At 38.6% G+C, this 17,790-nt stretch overlaps 1 protein-coding gene across 7 annotated transcripts in view; it reads left to right on the top strand.

The window, feature by feature from the left end:
* The window catches only part of PTPRM (protein tyrosine phosphatase receptor type M), a 472,021-nt gene that overhangs the window by 159,904 nt on the left and 294,327 nt on the right, over positions 1–17,790 (top strand). For all 7 annotated transcript variants that reach the window (XM_065629988.1, XM_065629983.1, XM_065629982.1 and 4 more), the window contains exons 4-5: positions 2,460–2,538; positions 5,611–5,726. In XM_065629988.1, coding sequence (XP_065486060.1) covers positions 2,460–2,538; positions 5,611–5,726 — 195 coding nt within the window. The remainder of the gene's footprint in view (positions 1–2,459; positions 2,539–5,610; positions 5,727–17,790) is intronic.

Below are 17,790 nucleotides of genomic sequence, written 5' to 3'. Positions count from 1 at the left end.
AGTGTTTTACCACCCTCATTGCAAAAAAATTTCTTCCTCATGTCTAGTCTGAATCTCCCCTCCTTTAGAATCATAGAATGTTCTGAGCTGGAAGGGACCCACAAGGATCGTTGAGTCCAGCTCTGTTGCTGAATATGACAACCCCACAGTTCACACCATGTGTCTGAGGGTGATGTCCAGTCTCTTCTTGAACACTGTCAGGCTTGGGGCCGTGACACCTCCCTGGGGAGCCTGTTCCAGTGCTCCACCACCCTTTTTTTATTTTAAAACCATTACCCCTTGTCCTATTATAACAGGCCCTGCTAAAAAGTCTGTCCCCATCTTTCTTATAGGCCTCTTTTAAGTACTGAAAGGCTGCAATAAGGTCTCCCCAGAGCCTTCTTTTCTCCAGGCTGAACAACCCCAACTTTCTCAGCCTGTCCTCATAGTAAAGGTGTTCCAGCCCTCTGATTGTCTTGGTGGCCTCCTCTGGACCCTCTTCAAGATCACTCATTGAGTCTTTGTGTGTGGGTCCAATTCAGTTATTTCAGGGTTGTAATTTCTGCCTGTGAACTGTAGGAAGGAGTTTGTGTTTAGAATGTACAAGCTTTGTTTGTCTGTGAGTGTGTTGCAATAACGAAGTACTTAAAACCTCTCAGAGAACAAGTAGCTAAGCTCCACATTTTTGAATTGTAGAAATTATTTTGAGATCTTCTGCTCAGGTATTGTCTGTGTTTTCTTTTCTGGAGTTCAGGTATTTGATTTTGTTCAAAGTCATGTCATTCTTCAAAAAAGGCACTTTTGTGCAACTTTAGAAAAAGCAGTTAATTCTCCATTATCTGGCAGTAATATGTTTAGCAGAAAACTTCCGACTGGTTTGGCTGATGGCTTCCCAATCTTCTAAGACTTTGGTTCCACCCGTCGATTTTTTTCTTTATAGGAAAGAGATGCTTTGAAATTTTGAATGGACTTGCTCTGGATGCTCTGCTGAAGCTGGGACCCAAGTCCATCCCCTGTCCAGTCTGTTGCTGTGAATCAGCAATATCAACTTCAAGTGCCATCAGAATGCTGTTGGACATTTAGAAGGCCACACGCTGTGACTTGTAGCTGAGCAATTCTTTTATTGCAGAACTTGTTTCTGCAAAATTTGGTGGCTTTCAGATTTTTCTCGTTGCTGTCTTGTATTTTGTTGTTGCTGCCTGATTCACCTGGGGACAGCATTGGCACATGTTGAAATTTTAGTGTGGACAGGAGACAAAACTAGAATGAAAAGTAGTTTTTTCTTTGTCATCCGTATGGAGTTAAAGCCGTATTTATGGCAATTTCACTCCAGTGAGATTGAGAGGGAGAAATGGACAGAATTTAGGAAGATGATACATGGGAGAGAAGAGCAGGATCAGTGTCCACAGACGGAGCAATGCAACAGATGGGAGAAGGCAGAGGCAAGAAGTGGTGAATAATTTGCTCACCTCAAGGTTTGTTCTAAAATCAAAATCAGTGCTCTGCCAGGGTTTGTTCAGCCCCAGGAAATTGCGATGTAATATTACAGGCTGCATGTTATCCTTGTGACATGTTTGCATTCTGTATCTTTCTCTTTCGGCTGAAATAACTGCAGTAAAGATATGGTACGTACTGTCCTTCTGCATCTGTCCCAAGGTCAAGTATAGCATAGTTTCTAAACTTCATATTCCTCAGTGTACTTCCTGAGACTGGTTACAAGAGGCAATTAGAGTTAACTTTCCAAGCAAAAGGGAAGTATTGAAAAAAATAATGAAATCACAACCTGGATTTGAGCATGAACTTCTTGAGCATTGGTTGCAAATGTATCTTCTAATGTTACTGGCATATTTTCTTCTATTCCACATAAACGTTCTTGGAATGTTCAAAGCTAAGGCTGCCAAAGTTTGGAGAGGTTTACTTTTGAGCATACTTAATTCAAACTACAAGAACGGTCTATTTATTTTGTGACCTATTTATAGCCATTAAACAAACCATGACAAATGGATCTGCTTTACTTAATTCACTACATTTGGTGGAAGATTAAGAGCATGGAAAATACATTCATGAAAATAGGTATGTTTGTGTCTGATACCATGCAGATCTTTGTATACTGCAGCACTAACATTTTAAAAATAAAAGCAGTAGTTTACTCTGTAAGACAAATAATTGGAAATAAAATTATTCTTAGGTAACTACTTTGGCAGACCAAATATTGGGGGGATTTGGTTATGTCTCATTGTGAGGTATATATGATGACATTTGTGAACCTCCAAAAACACTATAAACGTGAAAAGATGTGATTTACGTTCTGGGTCATTTAAATGATAATAACAACACAGTTTGAGGTCTTATTTTGTTATATTTTGGTTTTAAGATGTTCTGAACTAATTAAAAGAGTTGATGTATTCTTCCATAACACAGTGTATTTATATTCCCTGTGTAACAAAGCTGCTAACAGAAATTCTCTTTTTGCTTCTCAGGTCATTTTTGAAGTGGTCACTTCAGGTCACCCAGGATATGTGGCTATTGATGAAGTAAAAGTTTTAGGACATCCATGTAGTAAGTATCTATCTGCTGTTTTAAAGCCAGCCCTCTAAAATGAATGCGCGACGATGCCTCAATAAATGTGGGGAAAAAGACACGAAAAATGTCGGAAAATAATGTCAGTGCTATAAATACAGGCTGAGCATGTACAAAGTGTTGCTGGCATTTGAGCACTGGCACTTGGCTTTAAAGACACCTCTTGTGTGCACCGTGTGTACAGCGCTTGGCGTGAGCCCCAAAGCCTCACTGGGCCATCTAATGACTCCTTCAGAATAAAAGTCGTCAAGATTTGTTGACCAGTTTTCTATGGGCATCAGAAATTCAGTACAACCATGAGCTGAGGCATTAGTGAGAGCAGATGAGCAATAAAAGACCTGAATATAAACGATTTTTTTTCCAAGGCTTAGAAGGAAGAAAACTCAGCTGGCTGAGGGGAGAGGTTTTGCTAAGCAAGTTTACTTAGGGTCCTTCCCCAGGTATCGTGCTTTGGGTTGATGGCTTGATTTCTGCACTGTTTTACTTGCTTATGTTTCAGATATGTTTCTGTATCCCATTATTAAGGATACGTAATAAACTCTCCTAAGTTGTTTTAAAATTGATGTCAAAACAAAACCTTGTAATTTAAAGCTTTAATATAGTAATCCATATGTACTTGAACAGACTACTTAAATAAACAATTATTTCACATATTTGCTATTTGTTAAATAAGGTATATTAAGATGTTACATGGAATTGTAGGTTGTAATCTTACTGACCAAAGGACCGAGAGGGGAAAAAGGCACCAACTTCTGTGTAATTGTTCACCTTCCTCTTATACCATACTGTACTTTAATGCATTCTTTGCAGCTTGTAAGAGCCACAATTCAAAATAGAAAGTGGTTTATCGGTTAGTTACAGCACCTCATAAAAATGGTTTTAGTGTTAGTGGCAAGAAGATACAGACACTTCGTCAAATACAGAGACAGTTATGCAGAATCAGCAGCTGTTATTTCTGAATCACTTACTTCTAATAAACACAGCAGACTCTCATGTTGTTAGGCAGTATTTGTGCTTCTGCATTTTGAATTTATATCTTTGGTTCATGTAGGATAAGTCTAAAGCAGCATTTTATCCGCTTAATAATTTTTCTTATATAGATTTTGAGAGGTTTGATCTGTGCATTTGTACCAATCAATTCTCAAAACCTGCAAGCAGCTCTTCTTAATGTGGAGACTGAGTTATACCCCATAGTGTGTAGAGTTCTAACGTGACAGTGTTGAAATGCAGAAACTTTAATGAACAGTTCTTTGATGAAATAATTGAAATGTTAGAAATTAAGACATCAAACCAGTTACGTTGTCTACAAGAAAATTGAAGAAGTGTGAAAATTGGAATAGAACTACCATATCCCTAAAATTCTGCAAGACTCATAATGCTATTCTTTCTGTATATTGCCAGAAAAAATAATTCTGGAATTATTAACTCTTTAAACAATGATTGAAATCGGAAAAATATTGGCTAGGCAGTTGTCTGGGTAATACGGACAAAGACAAAGCAGAAAGCTAGTAGTACGCATGTAGAACTGGAAGGGATGGCTTGTGGCAGGTGCATGGGGTTTTTTGTGTGTGTGTGTTTGTTTGTTTTTTAAAACCTAATGCCCCTCTGCACTTAAGCAATACCTGGTAATTCAGAGGGCATAGTTTTCTAGAGTTTCTAGAGTTTTGGAAGACGAAGAAAAAAAAGAGTGGGGTAAAAGCAGAAGTCAGATGTTAATAGTTTGATAGACAAAGAAGAACATTATTTTGGCCTAAAGTCTGTCTGTTCTAATTGGTAAGTGTTTAAGAAAAAAACCCAATAATATGTTTAATAAAATATTTCCTTCCATAGTTAGGTATTCATTCAGGATATTTTATTCCGTCTCCTCCTTCTTATACTGCCTGACACTGGATATTAAGCAACTTTTTTTTTTTAAATCTGGTAGCTGGTGATTTATTAATTCCTTAAAACTGCAGTTTCTCCCAGTCATAAGGTCTTTTAAGAAAATGTCATCAACACTTTGAATGGCTGTGATGCTCTGCTAGACAGTGTATATTTAGTTTGCCAGTTTATTGCCAGTACTAACATTCCATGTCTGAAAGCAACACTCAGAGCCTGGCTTACCTGCTAGTGCAAAAAGTCCCCTTACCTGCAATAGGATTTGAATGGTTGGGGAATACTGCATTTTCAAGGACAGGTTTCTGGATCAAATTTCTATGTTTTTCTCTGTCACATGGTTGATTCTTTCCAGTAAAACAAAAATGCAAATGCTATCTAATGCTACCTTTCCTGCTTCAGTGGACATAGTTCTTATTTGAATATCTATTTCACTTGTTAGGTTATTTGTAGCTGGATTGCTTTAATTTTTACTGGGAGTGTTTTCTCTTTCTAAATGAAAAACGATTGTGGGTTTTGGTGTGTGTGGGTGTTTTTGTTTTCTTTTTTTTTTCTTTCCTGCAGTGTCGTTGGAAAGAATTATGTTTAAAGAATACAGCTGTAGTTGGAGAGAAGGGCTGTGTTAGTGTTTTACCTGTTTGGTGTGCTACGTTTCTACAGCATCTCTTCTATAGACACTGTACCTGGTTAAAAAAAAAAAAAAGGCGGCAAAACACACACACACAAACCCCAAAACGACCAAAAAAAACCCCACAAAACCAAAAAGAACCAACCAACCACCCAACCCAACCCCCAAAACAAACAAATAAACAAAACCCCAAACCACAAAAACGTGTTTGCCTGACAATGTCACCGAACATCTTACTGTTTTGTCTAGTTGATAGTGTAAGTATATCTAATAGGTTTTTGTTCAAAACATAATTAGTTTCCAATATGGTCTTGATTAATAGAGTGTTATTGCAAGAGAGATGCTGAGCTAAGATAATTTACACAGCAGGAACAATTAAATAGCACCCTTCTGCTGTTTCCCAGATGTGGAAGTAAACCAGCCTAAAATCTAATGTGTGGTCAGTGATTTGCACCTTTTAAAGCAGGGATATTTAATTTGCTCAGTGTATTATTCATAGCCAGTAGTTCTGTGTTGCATAACTTCAATACTTTATCCTCTTCAAACAGCAAAAACTCCGCATTTCTTGCGTCTTCAGAGTGTGGAAGTCAATGCGGGACAGTTTGCTACTTTTCAATGCACTGCCAATGGTGGAACAGACTCAAGTGACAGACTCTGGTTACAGGTAATTTCTGTCTGTCTTTCTGTCTGTCTGTCTGTCTTAATCCACTGAGATCTGAGGGGAGGGGAGTTCATCACTGAAAATAATGTAAAACATGAAAAATTATAGGGCTGTCTGTTTCATCAATATTAGATTTTATAGTGCCTTTGAACTGCTTCATAGTAGGGTGTTCTGTTGTAGAAAATGATACTGGAAGATTTTGCTCTCTTGTTTCAATAGGATGCCTTATTAAAAATAAAGATACTGGTTTTGTTAGATGTGGCGATCATGAGTAAAGTCTAAATCCCCGAGGAAGAGCACATGACTTTCTCATATTTTCTATGCCGCAACATTACGCACAATCATCTTCTTGGGTTACTTTTTCTCTGTTCAGCATTTTCATTTAAAATTGCATTCTTACTTTTTAAGTCTGGAGAAGACCAGTGCGACAATCAGATCTGATCTTTTGTATTATGGAGCCGAAGACTCTTACTTATATTAATTTCATCCATAATTTTTTACTTATTAAGTAATGTGGCTTCTAGATACGTGTCAGATCTTGATTTAAAGAATGTCTCCAACTTATTTTATTTCCGTAAAGACAGCCTCCCCTTATCCATATGTGTAAACTTGTATCAAAAACATGCATCTTACTTGATCTCTCTTAGTAATGGGGGTGCAAGTTTAACCGCTGTCTTGCTGCCATCATTACAGAGTTGTCTATTCCCTACAGCAAACAATAGTCTGTATTTGGACTTAGTATTAGGATATACCAATGTCCGGATCCCTGTGCTTTCCATACATGAAAAACAACATGCTAGAACTGGGACAGTGTCTGTGAGAATGAAATAAGGATGCCTAAAACAATGCCTGAGGAGATCAGTCAGATGAAATCGCAGTATGTGGAGAAGGGGGGATAAGAGAAATTGAAGCAATAGTAACAGGTAGGACTCGAGATGAAATTCACTGTTTTTGTTGTTTAAACAGTTTCAGGCTTTTACTATAGTTTTCCTTTCACATTGCACTTGATGCAAAATTTCATCAAGCATTTAAAAAATGATTCACTTAAGTGCAACAGGTTAAACAGGTGTGTGGTTACAAGAAAACCAGTATACAACCAAATAAGTGAAACCACTTGAAGTCAAAGACTTGCGTTTATCTGTATATGAATGACAAACTTTTATGTCTATCCAGAAAGAGCCTGATCAAATACAGTAGAAGGCAATGGAAATCTCCTTTGTTTTCATTTGGGTTTGCACAGATATTTTCAGCCGCTGTGTTTATATAAGGCTGGTAGTTCTTTAATGCTCCAGCCCTTTAAAGCCAGTATTACGGTGTTGAATTGGTAGAATTAGACTCCTGTCTTTCCTACGCCACTGAGATTTTTTGGAAGGATCATTTTTCCCATCATGAAAAGAGTTTTGCACATGTGGGAAGGTAATGGGTTGCTATTTCTTCAGTGATAACCTTCTTGGAACCGTTCAACTTTTGTAAAATTGAAGGTAGAATTCAGTATAGGGAAATCCTGGTTCCATTCAGTTTTTCCACAGATTTCAGGACAGCTTTAACATTTTTGCACAGAATTTAGGACACACCTAAATTCTTTGCAAGGCTGGAATGTAATTTCTTTATTTTAGAAATTAAATATCTGTCTAGATCTTATGAAGTATGAAATCATTCTTCTTAACAGCAGTAGACATTCCAGAATATTTTTGCTGAGTTTGGTTAAGTGATTTCGTGTTTATACAGGATTATGAGATTTTTTTTTTTTCTCTGTATGAAGGGTAAGAAGGCAGTGACAGATTGACTTTTTGAGCAATTTTATCTTCTTTCAGGGCCATTGTTCATTTATCCTGACCGTACAACTACAGGTCCCTCTGGTAATCAGTCCAAGGTTGTGCAAATTCCAGGTGTGCCTTTGTGTAGCAATATTTTAGAAGCTGACATGATCTCCAGAATAGCTTGGATTTATTTTTGTACTTGTTTGCCAATTTCCGCAGGTGTCTGCTTCAACTTACAGTAAAACTGATCAGACAATTCCATGTGCAGGATGCTGCAAATCAAGGCTATGTGATACAGCTAATCCTGTTGGGAATCTTATTTTAGTGTACTAAGTCACTAACTGGGTAACAGATCCCCAGGCCTTGCAGTTCTCCATCAATCAACTGAGACCATGTGTTTTCATGGTGTGATATTGAGGAATTTTGTATATGCCTGCTTATGACATCTCATGACGCTGCCACAGGACCATGAGTACAATACAACTATCTGTAATAGCTGTCAGAAAACATGGGATCTTCTATGTCATATGACTGGTTAAATGGACATTAAAGATCATTTTGTTCCCAGTAACAGTAGAACCAATATTCAACTATAAAACATCTCAATAAAAGTTGTTATTTCCTACACTAGAGCCAGAATAAGATGAGCACTGTCCTCTGGAGACATTGATGCTAGCCCTCAGGTAACAGGGACTCAGGTTTTAGTGGTGCTACAAACAAGTCGTACAATCTCTCTGATATGCCTTGTTTGTCCACCAGTAATACTGGTCCACTCCGGTCTTCAAAAAGGGCACGAAGGAGGACCCGGGCAACTATAGACCGGTCAGCCCCACCTCCATCCCTGGGAAAGTGATGGAACACCTTATCCTTGGTGCCATCTTAAGACATATCAAGGATAAGAGGGTCATCAGGGACAGTCAACATGGCTTCACCAAGGGGAAGTCGTGTTTGACCAACCTCATAGCCTTTTATGAAGACGTAACAAGGTGGATTGACGATGGCAGAGCAGTGGATGTGGTCTACCTTGACTTCAGCAAAGCATTTGACACCGTCTCCCACAGCATCCTCACGGCAAAACTGAGGAAGTGTGGACTGGATGATTGGGTAGTGAGGTGGACCGCAAACTGGCTGAAGGAGAGAAGCCAGAGAGTTGTGGTCAATGGGGCGGAGTCTGGTTGGAGGCCTGTATCTAGTGGAGTGCCTCAAGGGTCAGTTCTGGGACCAATACTGTTCAATATATTCATCAATGACTTGGATGAGGGAATTGAGTGTACTATCAGCAAGTTTGCTGATGACACCAAGCTGGGAGGAGTGGCTGACACGCCAGAGGGCTGTGCTGCCATCCAGCGAGATCTGGACAGGCTAGAGAGTTGGGCGGGGAAAAATTTAATGAAATATAACAAGGGAAAATGTAGAGTCTTGCATCTGGGCAGGAACAACCCCAGGTTCCAGTATAGGTTGGGGAATGACCTATTAGAGAGCAGTGTAGGGGAAAGGGACCTGGGGGTCCTGGTGGACAGCAGGATGACCATGAGCCAGCACTGTGCCCTTGTGGCCAGGAAGGCCAATGGCATCCTCGGGTGTATTAGAAGGGGGGTGGTTAGTAGGTCGAGAGAGGTTCTCCTTCCCCTCTACTCTGCCCTGGTGAGACCACATCTGGAATATTGTGTCCAGTTCTGGGCCCCTCAGTTCAAGAAGGACAGGGAACTGCTAGAGAGAGTCCAGCGCAGGGCCACAAAGATGCTTAAGGGAGTGGAGCATCTCCCTTATGAGGAAAGGCTGAGGGAGCTGGGGCTCTTTAGCTTGGAGAAGAGGAGACTGAGGGGTGACCTTATCAATGTTTATAAATATATAAAGGGTGGGTGTCACGAGGATGGAGCCAGGCTCTTCTCGGTGACAACCAACAGTAAGACAAGGGGTAATGGGTTCAAGCTGGAACACAAGAGGTTCCACTTAAATTTGAGAAGAAACTTCTTCTCAGTGAGGGTGACGGAACACTGGAACAGGCTGCCCAGGGGGGTTGTGGAGTCTCCTTCTCTGGAGACATTCAAAACCCGCCTGGATGCCTTCCTGTGTAACCTCACCTAGGTGTTCCTGCTCCGGCAGGGGGATTGGACTAGATGATCTTTCGAGGTCCCTTCCAATCCCTAACATTCTGTGATTCTGTGATTCTGTGTGATTCTGTAATATTAAGCCCTTTCTGCCCTCCTTTTGGTGGTTTGTTTCCTTAAATTTGTAAAACCTTAAGGGTAAACCAGAGTAAATAAATAAAAAAATACACTCGTGTGATATTTATCAGGGGCTTCTCAGCATTTCTGCCACATAAATCCTATCAGAAGGGCTAATCTGTTTGGATTTGGCAGTTCCAAAATATCCTGAGATAATTTGCTCCCAAATGATTTCCAGTGCCTGTCAGGTTTTTTTTCGGATTCACACTGTTAATCTGGAGTACAAGTAAATTGCCAGGGTGAAATCACAAACCCACTGAACTCAGTGACATTTCTGACTGTTTCCAGTGGTGGCAGGATTTTACTCCTCCACTTCTATCTCTTTTCTATAGTGCCTCTCAGCTTGTATGTAGCAGAAGACTTCAAGTTTAGTAGTACACATTTTTCTGGTGAACAAATGCTTTCATTTTTACAGTCTGTTGAACTGTGAAAGATACATGTTCCTTAACACAAATGAATAATTGTGACTTAGTTGGTTGTTTTAGTCACCTTGTCTTTGCTGAGTAGTTGTGATAAATGACATAGATGTTCTTAGTTTAATAATGCCCAGGCCTTGAAGCAGTCTTAAGTGAAATCCATAGGTCGTATTTTATTTCCTTCCTTTTTTTATTTTTCCCAAGCCTATCCCACTCTTATTCCCCATGGAATACGAAGTCTCTTAATTTATGGAGTATTATGGAAGCTTTTGCAGTTGAAAGGGTGATGGGGGAACCACAATTCACAGTTTAGCTGCCCAAATTAGACCACTGAGCCATGAAATTTGTTTTGTGCATGCTGTGATCTGTATTTACTCTCTCGGGAAAAGGAAGACAGAAACTGTTTACCTGTTCCATAGCGCAGTGCTTTGCAAGAAAAGCGTTTTTCCTGATCCTGCTAAGCAGCCACACACCCTAGCGCATGAGCTGTGATTGCAGGGTTGTCAGATAATTTGACAAGAAATCGTGGGTGTTTTCAGTGATATTGTTTCAAGTCAAAGAAAAGGACTCAAGAACGCAACACAGCATCATACCAGTTTGTTTTGTTGTTGTAAGTTGTGTCCAATTAGAAGGTCATTGACTAGATTGTATGTTTATGAATTCATGTCCTCATTAGCTTATATTCTAAACAGAAACATACCATAAAAATAAATCTGATTACACTAATGAAAGAATGTTTATAATTAACAGATGGGTCTCATCTGCTTACATTTTCTTTATCACATCTGTGAACAACACAGATTATGGTCAGTATGGGATGACTCCATTCCATTGAACGATTGAGCAAAAATGCCATTCCTGTGCTCTTTCCTGTCCTTCCACTCTAAGGGCTGTAGTAATTGCTGTAACTTTTTTTTAATTAAACATATTCCTCTTTGAAACTATAATCTCCATATGTTGACACCAACAATAAGATAAAGCACTAGGCATTAAGGGAGCCAGGCATACCAAGGAATAGAAATACACTTCAGAAAAAAACCCAGCACATTTGTAGGTGGGAGACAGAGTTAGAATTTCAACAGAAATTAACATGAGGGGCACAGAACAGCTAATGGTGAAGCGTAAGCAGTTGAAGCAATGTCTTCTGAAAAGTGTGTGCCAGTGTTAGTATTTAGTAAATTGGCACAAGAAACACAAATCTGTATTCTAGGAGAAAGAGAGTAGATTTCTTTTTTGGAAGTAACCTTCTTTTGGCACAGTCTAGAACATGGAAAAAGCAAATATTTTACTTTCCACCAACGTCTTTGAGCCAGGAGTCTAAATTGTAGCTTGCAAATTAGAATGAAGTTCAGAGAAACAAAGATTTACTTTAAAACAGGGAAATTTCTTCCACTGTGAGCTGAAGGTATATACATACAGAGATTTTTCTTCTCTGCAAGTGGATGAAGTTCGAACTGTCATGTACTGAATATTTACATATGCAAAATATTATACATAGTAGTAACTAAAATGAAAATGATTAAGTGAAAACTGCTTAGATATTAAAATAAATGTTTCCAAGGCAATACTTGGAAAAAATTGTGCCTCTCTTGAGCCTACCTTTTATAAGCTACATACGAATGTGTGTTGGTTGGTTGGTTTGGTTTGGGGGTTTTTTGTTTGTTGTTGTTGTTTGGGGTTTTTATTGTTGTTTGTTTGGGTTTTGTTTGTTGTTTTTGTTTTCTGCAGAATGCCTTGCCTGTCTTGTTCAGCGTAGTGGACATATTCAGTTAATGTGTGGGTTCCTTCACACAAGTGTATTTAGAGCTTCACAAATCAATTCTAAAAATAAGTTTATTCATTTTCTAATGGAATATTTTCTACTGTTCTTAGTGCTTCACAGTATTAAGTTGTTTCCATGGAATGGATTGATATGATCTTTATTCTATAGTCGAAGAAGATAGACATCTTGCTTTTGCTACTCAGTGTATCCCTTACTTTTGGAAACAGTCTCTGAGACATCTGGACCTGATTCTCTGCATGCAAAGCACTGAGCACTTTCCCTGCTCTCAGTATCTGCTGATGTTAGTTGCAATAGTGAGTGGCCAGTCCTTTGGGGAATTGACCTTAAAGACCAAAATCAAGCATCTATAATATCAGTTTACAGTTAGGAGAGTCTTGGGAAAAGTTTAAATGACATGACATAAGGTCTGTGTGACACAGATTCTGCAATTGGCCGTTTTTTTCCTTAGCTTCTCAGGCCTGGTTCTGGCTCTTCGTTTTCCCACCTCTATCTGCCCCTTCTCCTATTTTGCAGCTGTTGCATTCAGTTCCCTCTGTGTGCTACTTGTTCTTCGAAAGATCTAGTGTGACTTCAGGGAAGTTGCTGTTCAGATGATACCTGGCTATCATGAAATTCCATTTTAATATCAAACCAAATCTTTTGATATTAGTTGCCAAAGATTTGTTGTACCATCACTAAACATGTGGCAATTGCATTTTTCAGAGACTTGTGCCTTGACTTGGTGTGGGTAGTCTTACTTGAGAGAGGTTTCTCAAACAGTGGAAAGCTACAGTTGATGGGAAAGGTCATCACTTTACTTACGTGATGTATTTTTCCTAGACTCATTCTAAAACATGGCTGAAAATAAAATAATTATTAAAAAATATAATTCTCAGATACATAATTTGTATTGCAGAAATGCAGACCTAAGAGTGAAAATTTTTTGGAGATAAGCAAATATAAATAGGATTTCAGGATATGTGTCAGCTGTAGTAAGCGGTACAATCAGACTTACAATAGCAAGAGACTAATGAGTATTCTCTGATAGAAGGGGAGAGGGTGAAATCTTTCATGCCTATGATTTATGCCTGCAGAACTCATGCTAATTCATTTGCAGCCAAGAAACTAAGAACAGTAGCACTCTAATGGCCAGTCTTCTCTACCCTATGTAAATCCTTTATTACCTGTTAACAACAGATTGGGCTTTTCCTCTTGTCTATCCTGAAAACCGTCTTTCACCTTATTCAGTGTATCTTCTTTTGTATCTTCTGTAATGTTTTGCTGAAGGTATTAAGAGTATGAAAGATTTTATTCCTCTACATACAAAACTGCAAAACCTGCATGCATTATTTATTATTTATTCAAAGGAAGAGACATAATCCTGTGTCAGATGGAGTTCTGGAAAGCAAATTGTTTTCCTTAGGACTATGTATACACACACACATGAGAGGTATCAAAAACATCCTTGTGAGATGTAGAACCACTGCAATGACTCCTGGCAAATTATGAAAATAAAATATATTTATAGGATATACAAAATAGTTTGTGTGTGTGTGCATGTGCTTGTTTATGTAAATCAGATAAAGTATTCCAGAAGGTGAACTGAAGTCCTAGAGTTTCAGAAGAATTTTTTGTTATTCTGTAAACTCTCTGAGGCTTTCACATAATCACCGTTTTCATTGCTAAGTCTGGAAAAGCTTGGGGAAAGAATGTTTCTGCCATTTCTTCAGTACTAAGATAGTGAAACAGTACTTTATCTGTTAAAATTAAATCATACACATATGTAACAATTTAGTAACACAAATAGCTGGAACTTTTAATGTAAACTGTACAATGAGATAGGCCTAGAGAAGATGTTCTTCTGAATATAGAAGAAGAAACAGTTTAGGTTTGATCAGTAGATGCTTTTGTGTACTACGAGAGTGCAGGAGATCATTCATCATGCCGCTCATAAATAGCTCAGTCTATGGAGACTGCTCAAACCACTTAGTTCATAGAAAATTATCTTGAGTCCATTGACTTGAGAAGAGCTTTGATGACATCAGTCAACTTAAGATTTTGCAAAGACTATACACATCTGGATGCATGTGCGCTCTGTGTTGGTTTTGGTGGTTTTTTTTTTTTTTTAGATAACCTGAGATGATTTTACTGTTGGAAGAATAATTAGTGCCCTGTAGGAAGGGACACTCTCTATTACTGAATACATTAAAGTTAAACTTTTTAAAAAATTCTGGAAACCATTTAATATTATTTCCAGCTTTAGGAATGTTTATTTCTTTGTCTCTACTCCAGTATATATTTAGTATCTTTCTAGCAGTCAATATTGTATATTTTCCATTAATAGTCATCAAACAGTTTCAGTTACTTTTCATTAGTTGCATAGTAATCTTACTATATGACAGAAAAGGTTCTGAGAACAGCAGAATGTAAGAAGCTTGTGATGTGTGTCATGTTTGTGTTACCGATGTCTAAGCAGCTGTGATCTGCCTTAAGTATGAATTGTCTGATGCCTGTAATATACTTCAGCTTATGTTTTGGGTAACCTTGCAGAACTGTGCTGTTTATTTTTACAGACATGGTGAGAACTGAAATACTTCTTCAAATTTGCCTGGATGTTGCTGGGAGGCTTTAAGGTCTTTGAGTAGAAATGACAAAGTAACACGTGTGGATTGCCTGACAGTTCTTGCCAATTTCTTTACCTTAGGCTGAAAAAGAAGGAAAGATCAAAACAAAACAAAACCGTGTTTATATTTGGCTAATAGAAAAACTTGTGCACGTTAGAAATTGTGTACAGCATTCCTTATGTGTACTGATTATAATGGATAATAATGCAGTATACCAGTCACTAGTAGTGTACCCTAGGGATCGATACTGGGACAAATACTGTTCAGCCTCTTTGTTACTGCCTGGATGATGACAAAGTGCAGCCTCTGCAAGTTCACAGACTGTACAAAGTTGGGAGGAGTGGCTGATGCACCAGGGGATCGGGCTGCCATTCAGAGAGACCTTGACAGCCTGGAGAAATGGGCAGAGAGGAACTCCATGGAATTCATTAAAGGGAAGTGTGAAGTCCTGCCCCAGGGAAGGAATAAACCCCATGCACCACTACACATTGTGGCTTGATAGGCTGGAAAGCAGCTTTGCAGAGAACCTGGTGATTGTGGTGGGCGGGTTGACCATGAGCTGGCCATGTGCCCTTGCAGCAATGAAGGCTGATAGCTTCCTGGGCTGCATTAGGAGGAGCGTTGTCAGCAGTTCAAGGGAGGTGATTCCCCCCTTCTGCTCAGCACTAGAGGGACACATCTGGAGTGCTGGGTCCAATTCTGGGCTCCCCAGTACAAGAGAGATAGGAAAACTCTGGAGGAGGGTGAAGGGACTGGAGGATCTGACATACAAGGAGAGAGCTGGGACTCTTTAGTCTGGAGAAGGGACTCTCCTCCTCCATCCCTATCCATCCCTGCATATATTCTCATTTGATGAAGTGACACATAAGAAAACTTGTTCTGTGGTTACCTGCTCAGTCTGAGCTTTTTGGTATTCTTAACTGAATTGGAAAATGAAGCAACCCAAGTAGTGTTCTCTTTTCAAGAAACTCAGTTTGATGCATTAATCTTCCAGTTATTCTGGAGTGTTAAATAATATAGTACATGGTGATTAGCAAACCTGATATAATAGAACAGTTGACCTGTGCCACGGGGGGCTGGTTAAATTCAGCTTGCTTTTAAAGAGGATGTTAGGAATGCCTGGTTTTTGGACCCTGAAGACTACCTTGATATGAAACACAGCTCAGCAGCAGTAGAATTGCTTAGGGACACATTCATGTTAGGCAATTGATGAAGTAAATTCAATAAGCTTTCTGTGCTGTGTTTTTGGACCTTTGGGAGAAAGAAACAGTGACCTTTACAATGAATTCTGTAGTTAAAATGTACAAACTTACTGCTGGGAGGTATTGTGTTCAAATTGGAGTTGAACGGAGGCTTCTTTTGTAAGACCAAGGGCTGTTGAAGCTGTTTTGAGGCAAGGAGAACCAAAGTAAAGATGAAATTAAATTAAGCCCAGAGGGAAGATGATAGGAAGGAAAGAGAGCATAGAAGAAGGTGTGTGTTGAGGATGGGAGTTGTTAAACTATGTGACTGACTCAGTAATTTAGATTAAAACACTTCCAGCTGAACCTCTCTACATTAGCTTCTCTGTTATATGAACTAGTGTGTGGCTGACGTATTACGGGTTATTACTGCTATGGTTGTCTTCATTCACAAATCGCACTGTCACTGTTGAGCAGTTTACTATAGCTTTAACCATATGCGCATATCTCTTCTTGCCTTTCATTCCTCCCATTTGAAAGGATCTTTTCAGGAGGCTACTGCCCCTGTGTACTTCCTTCTTGGCTACTTCTTCCTTACCTACATTGTAGGACTCGCCATCACTTTGGTTTTGCCTGCTATTCTGCGTTGTCCCCAGAACTTGCAAGTTCAATTTTCTTCATCCTGTGCCACTTTTCTTCCCAACAAGATGACACTTTTCGAGTGAAGAGAATGTGGGATATGACCACACTGTCCTGTTATGTACTTGGGTGGAAAAGTCAGACAAATACCTGCATTAGTATACTTTGCATTGTGTGTACAAATGAGATGATGCTAATGATTTTACTTTCTCATTTTCACCTCATCACTCTGCTCCTTCCCAGCCCCTCTGTCAGCCTGTTACCTGCAGAACTCCAAGCCAGAGTATTTAAAATCCTATGTATGTTCTCTTCATTATTTAGCAAGGTGTTCATCCTAAGTCTTGACATTTTTAATACAAATAAAAGGATGATGAGAAGTAGTACTTAATGGTGCATATTTCGAAGAATTAAGATGCAGTATTAGATTAAATGACTTTATAAGTAGGGCTACAGGTTTAGCAAAATGCTTAGCAGATACATGGATCATTGCCATAATTTCTATCTAAAATATAAAACTCTGGGTTGTGGAGAGGTTTCATAGTGCTCTGTTTTCTCCAGATGTTTCTGAGGATGTATTTCCCTACAAGCCGTTTTGTATTCTATTGTGTGCTTTTGAAGATGAATGGAAGGAAGATTTTGTGTGCACTGTCTCTTCTCATTCACTCTGGAATTTAATGTAAAAATGAAAAAATAGATTGAGCAGGGTTTGAGTTTTGTGAGGGCTTTTTGTTTGTTCTTTTTTTTTTTTTTTTTCACCCTTTTAAAATCCCCATGTAGGAATAACAGATTTGTTCCTGTCATAATGATACAAAACAATTTCGATATGTAAGTACAGAGTAACTGCTTTGGGTAAATTACACTGAGTTTAATGACTCCATAAAATGCAGTAATGTCTTTGTTTGCTTTCTATATATTTAATTCTATCTTCAAATAGATGTCGTTGCTTAATATTTGATAACGTGACTACTCGATGTGTAACTTTACTAATATTTTACAGTATTACCTGACAGCTCCAGCCAGCATGTAGGTTTAGTCATAATAAACAGAGATTTATGTAGAGCTATGTGATTTGAAGAAAAGACTCAGTTATCAAACATGAAAATATTGAAAGCTGGAATCTTTTTTGAAAGGTAAAATAATAACATTTTGCTTGAATGCCCATTAGTTACACATAGAGTGCAATTCTGCCTCATAGCAGAATAATTCCAAATAGGACAATAGTAATCTCTTTCTGTCATGGCTTCATTGCTTGAATGAAATACACTCGTTAACTTACACAGATGGAATAAATACAGGATAATCACAGGATCTGTGGTAGTTCTAATCTAGATTGACAAACAGTTGTCTTGGTTATGAAAGCAATTCTAGAAATTCAGAGGTAAAGCCAACTGTCTTAATTATTAGAATGATATGAACTTTGTGAAGCAATGTTGTTGAGGTATTAGTTACTATTTGCT

This window comes from Caloenas nicobarica, chromosome 2 (genome assembly GCF_036013445.1).
Source record: "Caloenas nicobarica isolate bCalNic1 chromosome 2, bCalNic1.hap1, whole genome shotgun sequence".
Lineage (NCBI taxonomy): Eukaryota > Metazoa > Chordata > Aves > Columbiformes > Columbidae > Caloenas > Caloenas nicobarica.
This window is presented reverse-complemented; position numbering and strand designations above follow the sequence as displayed.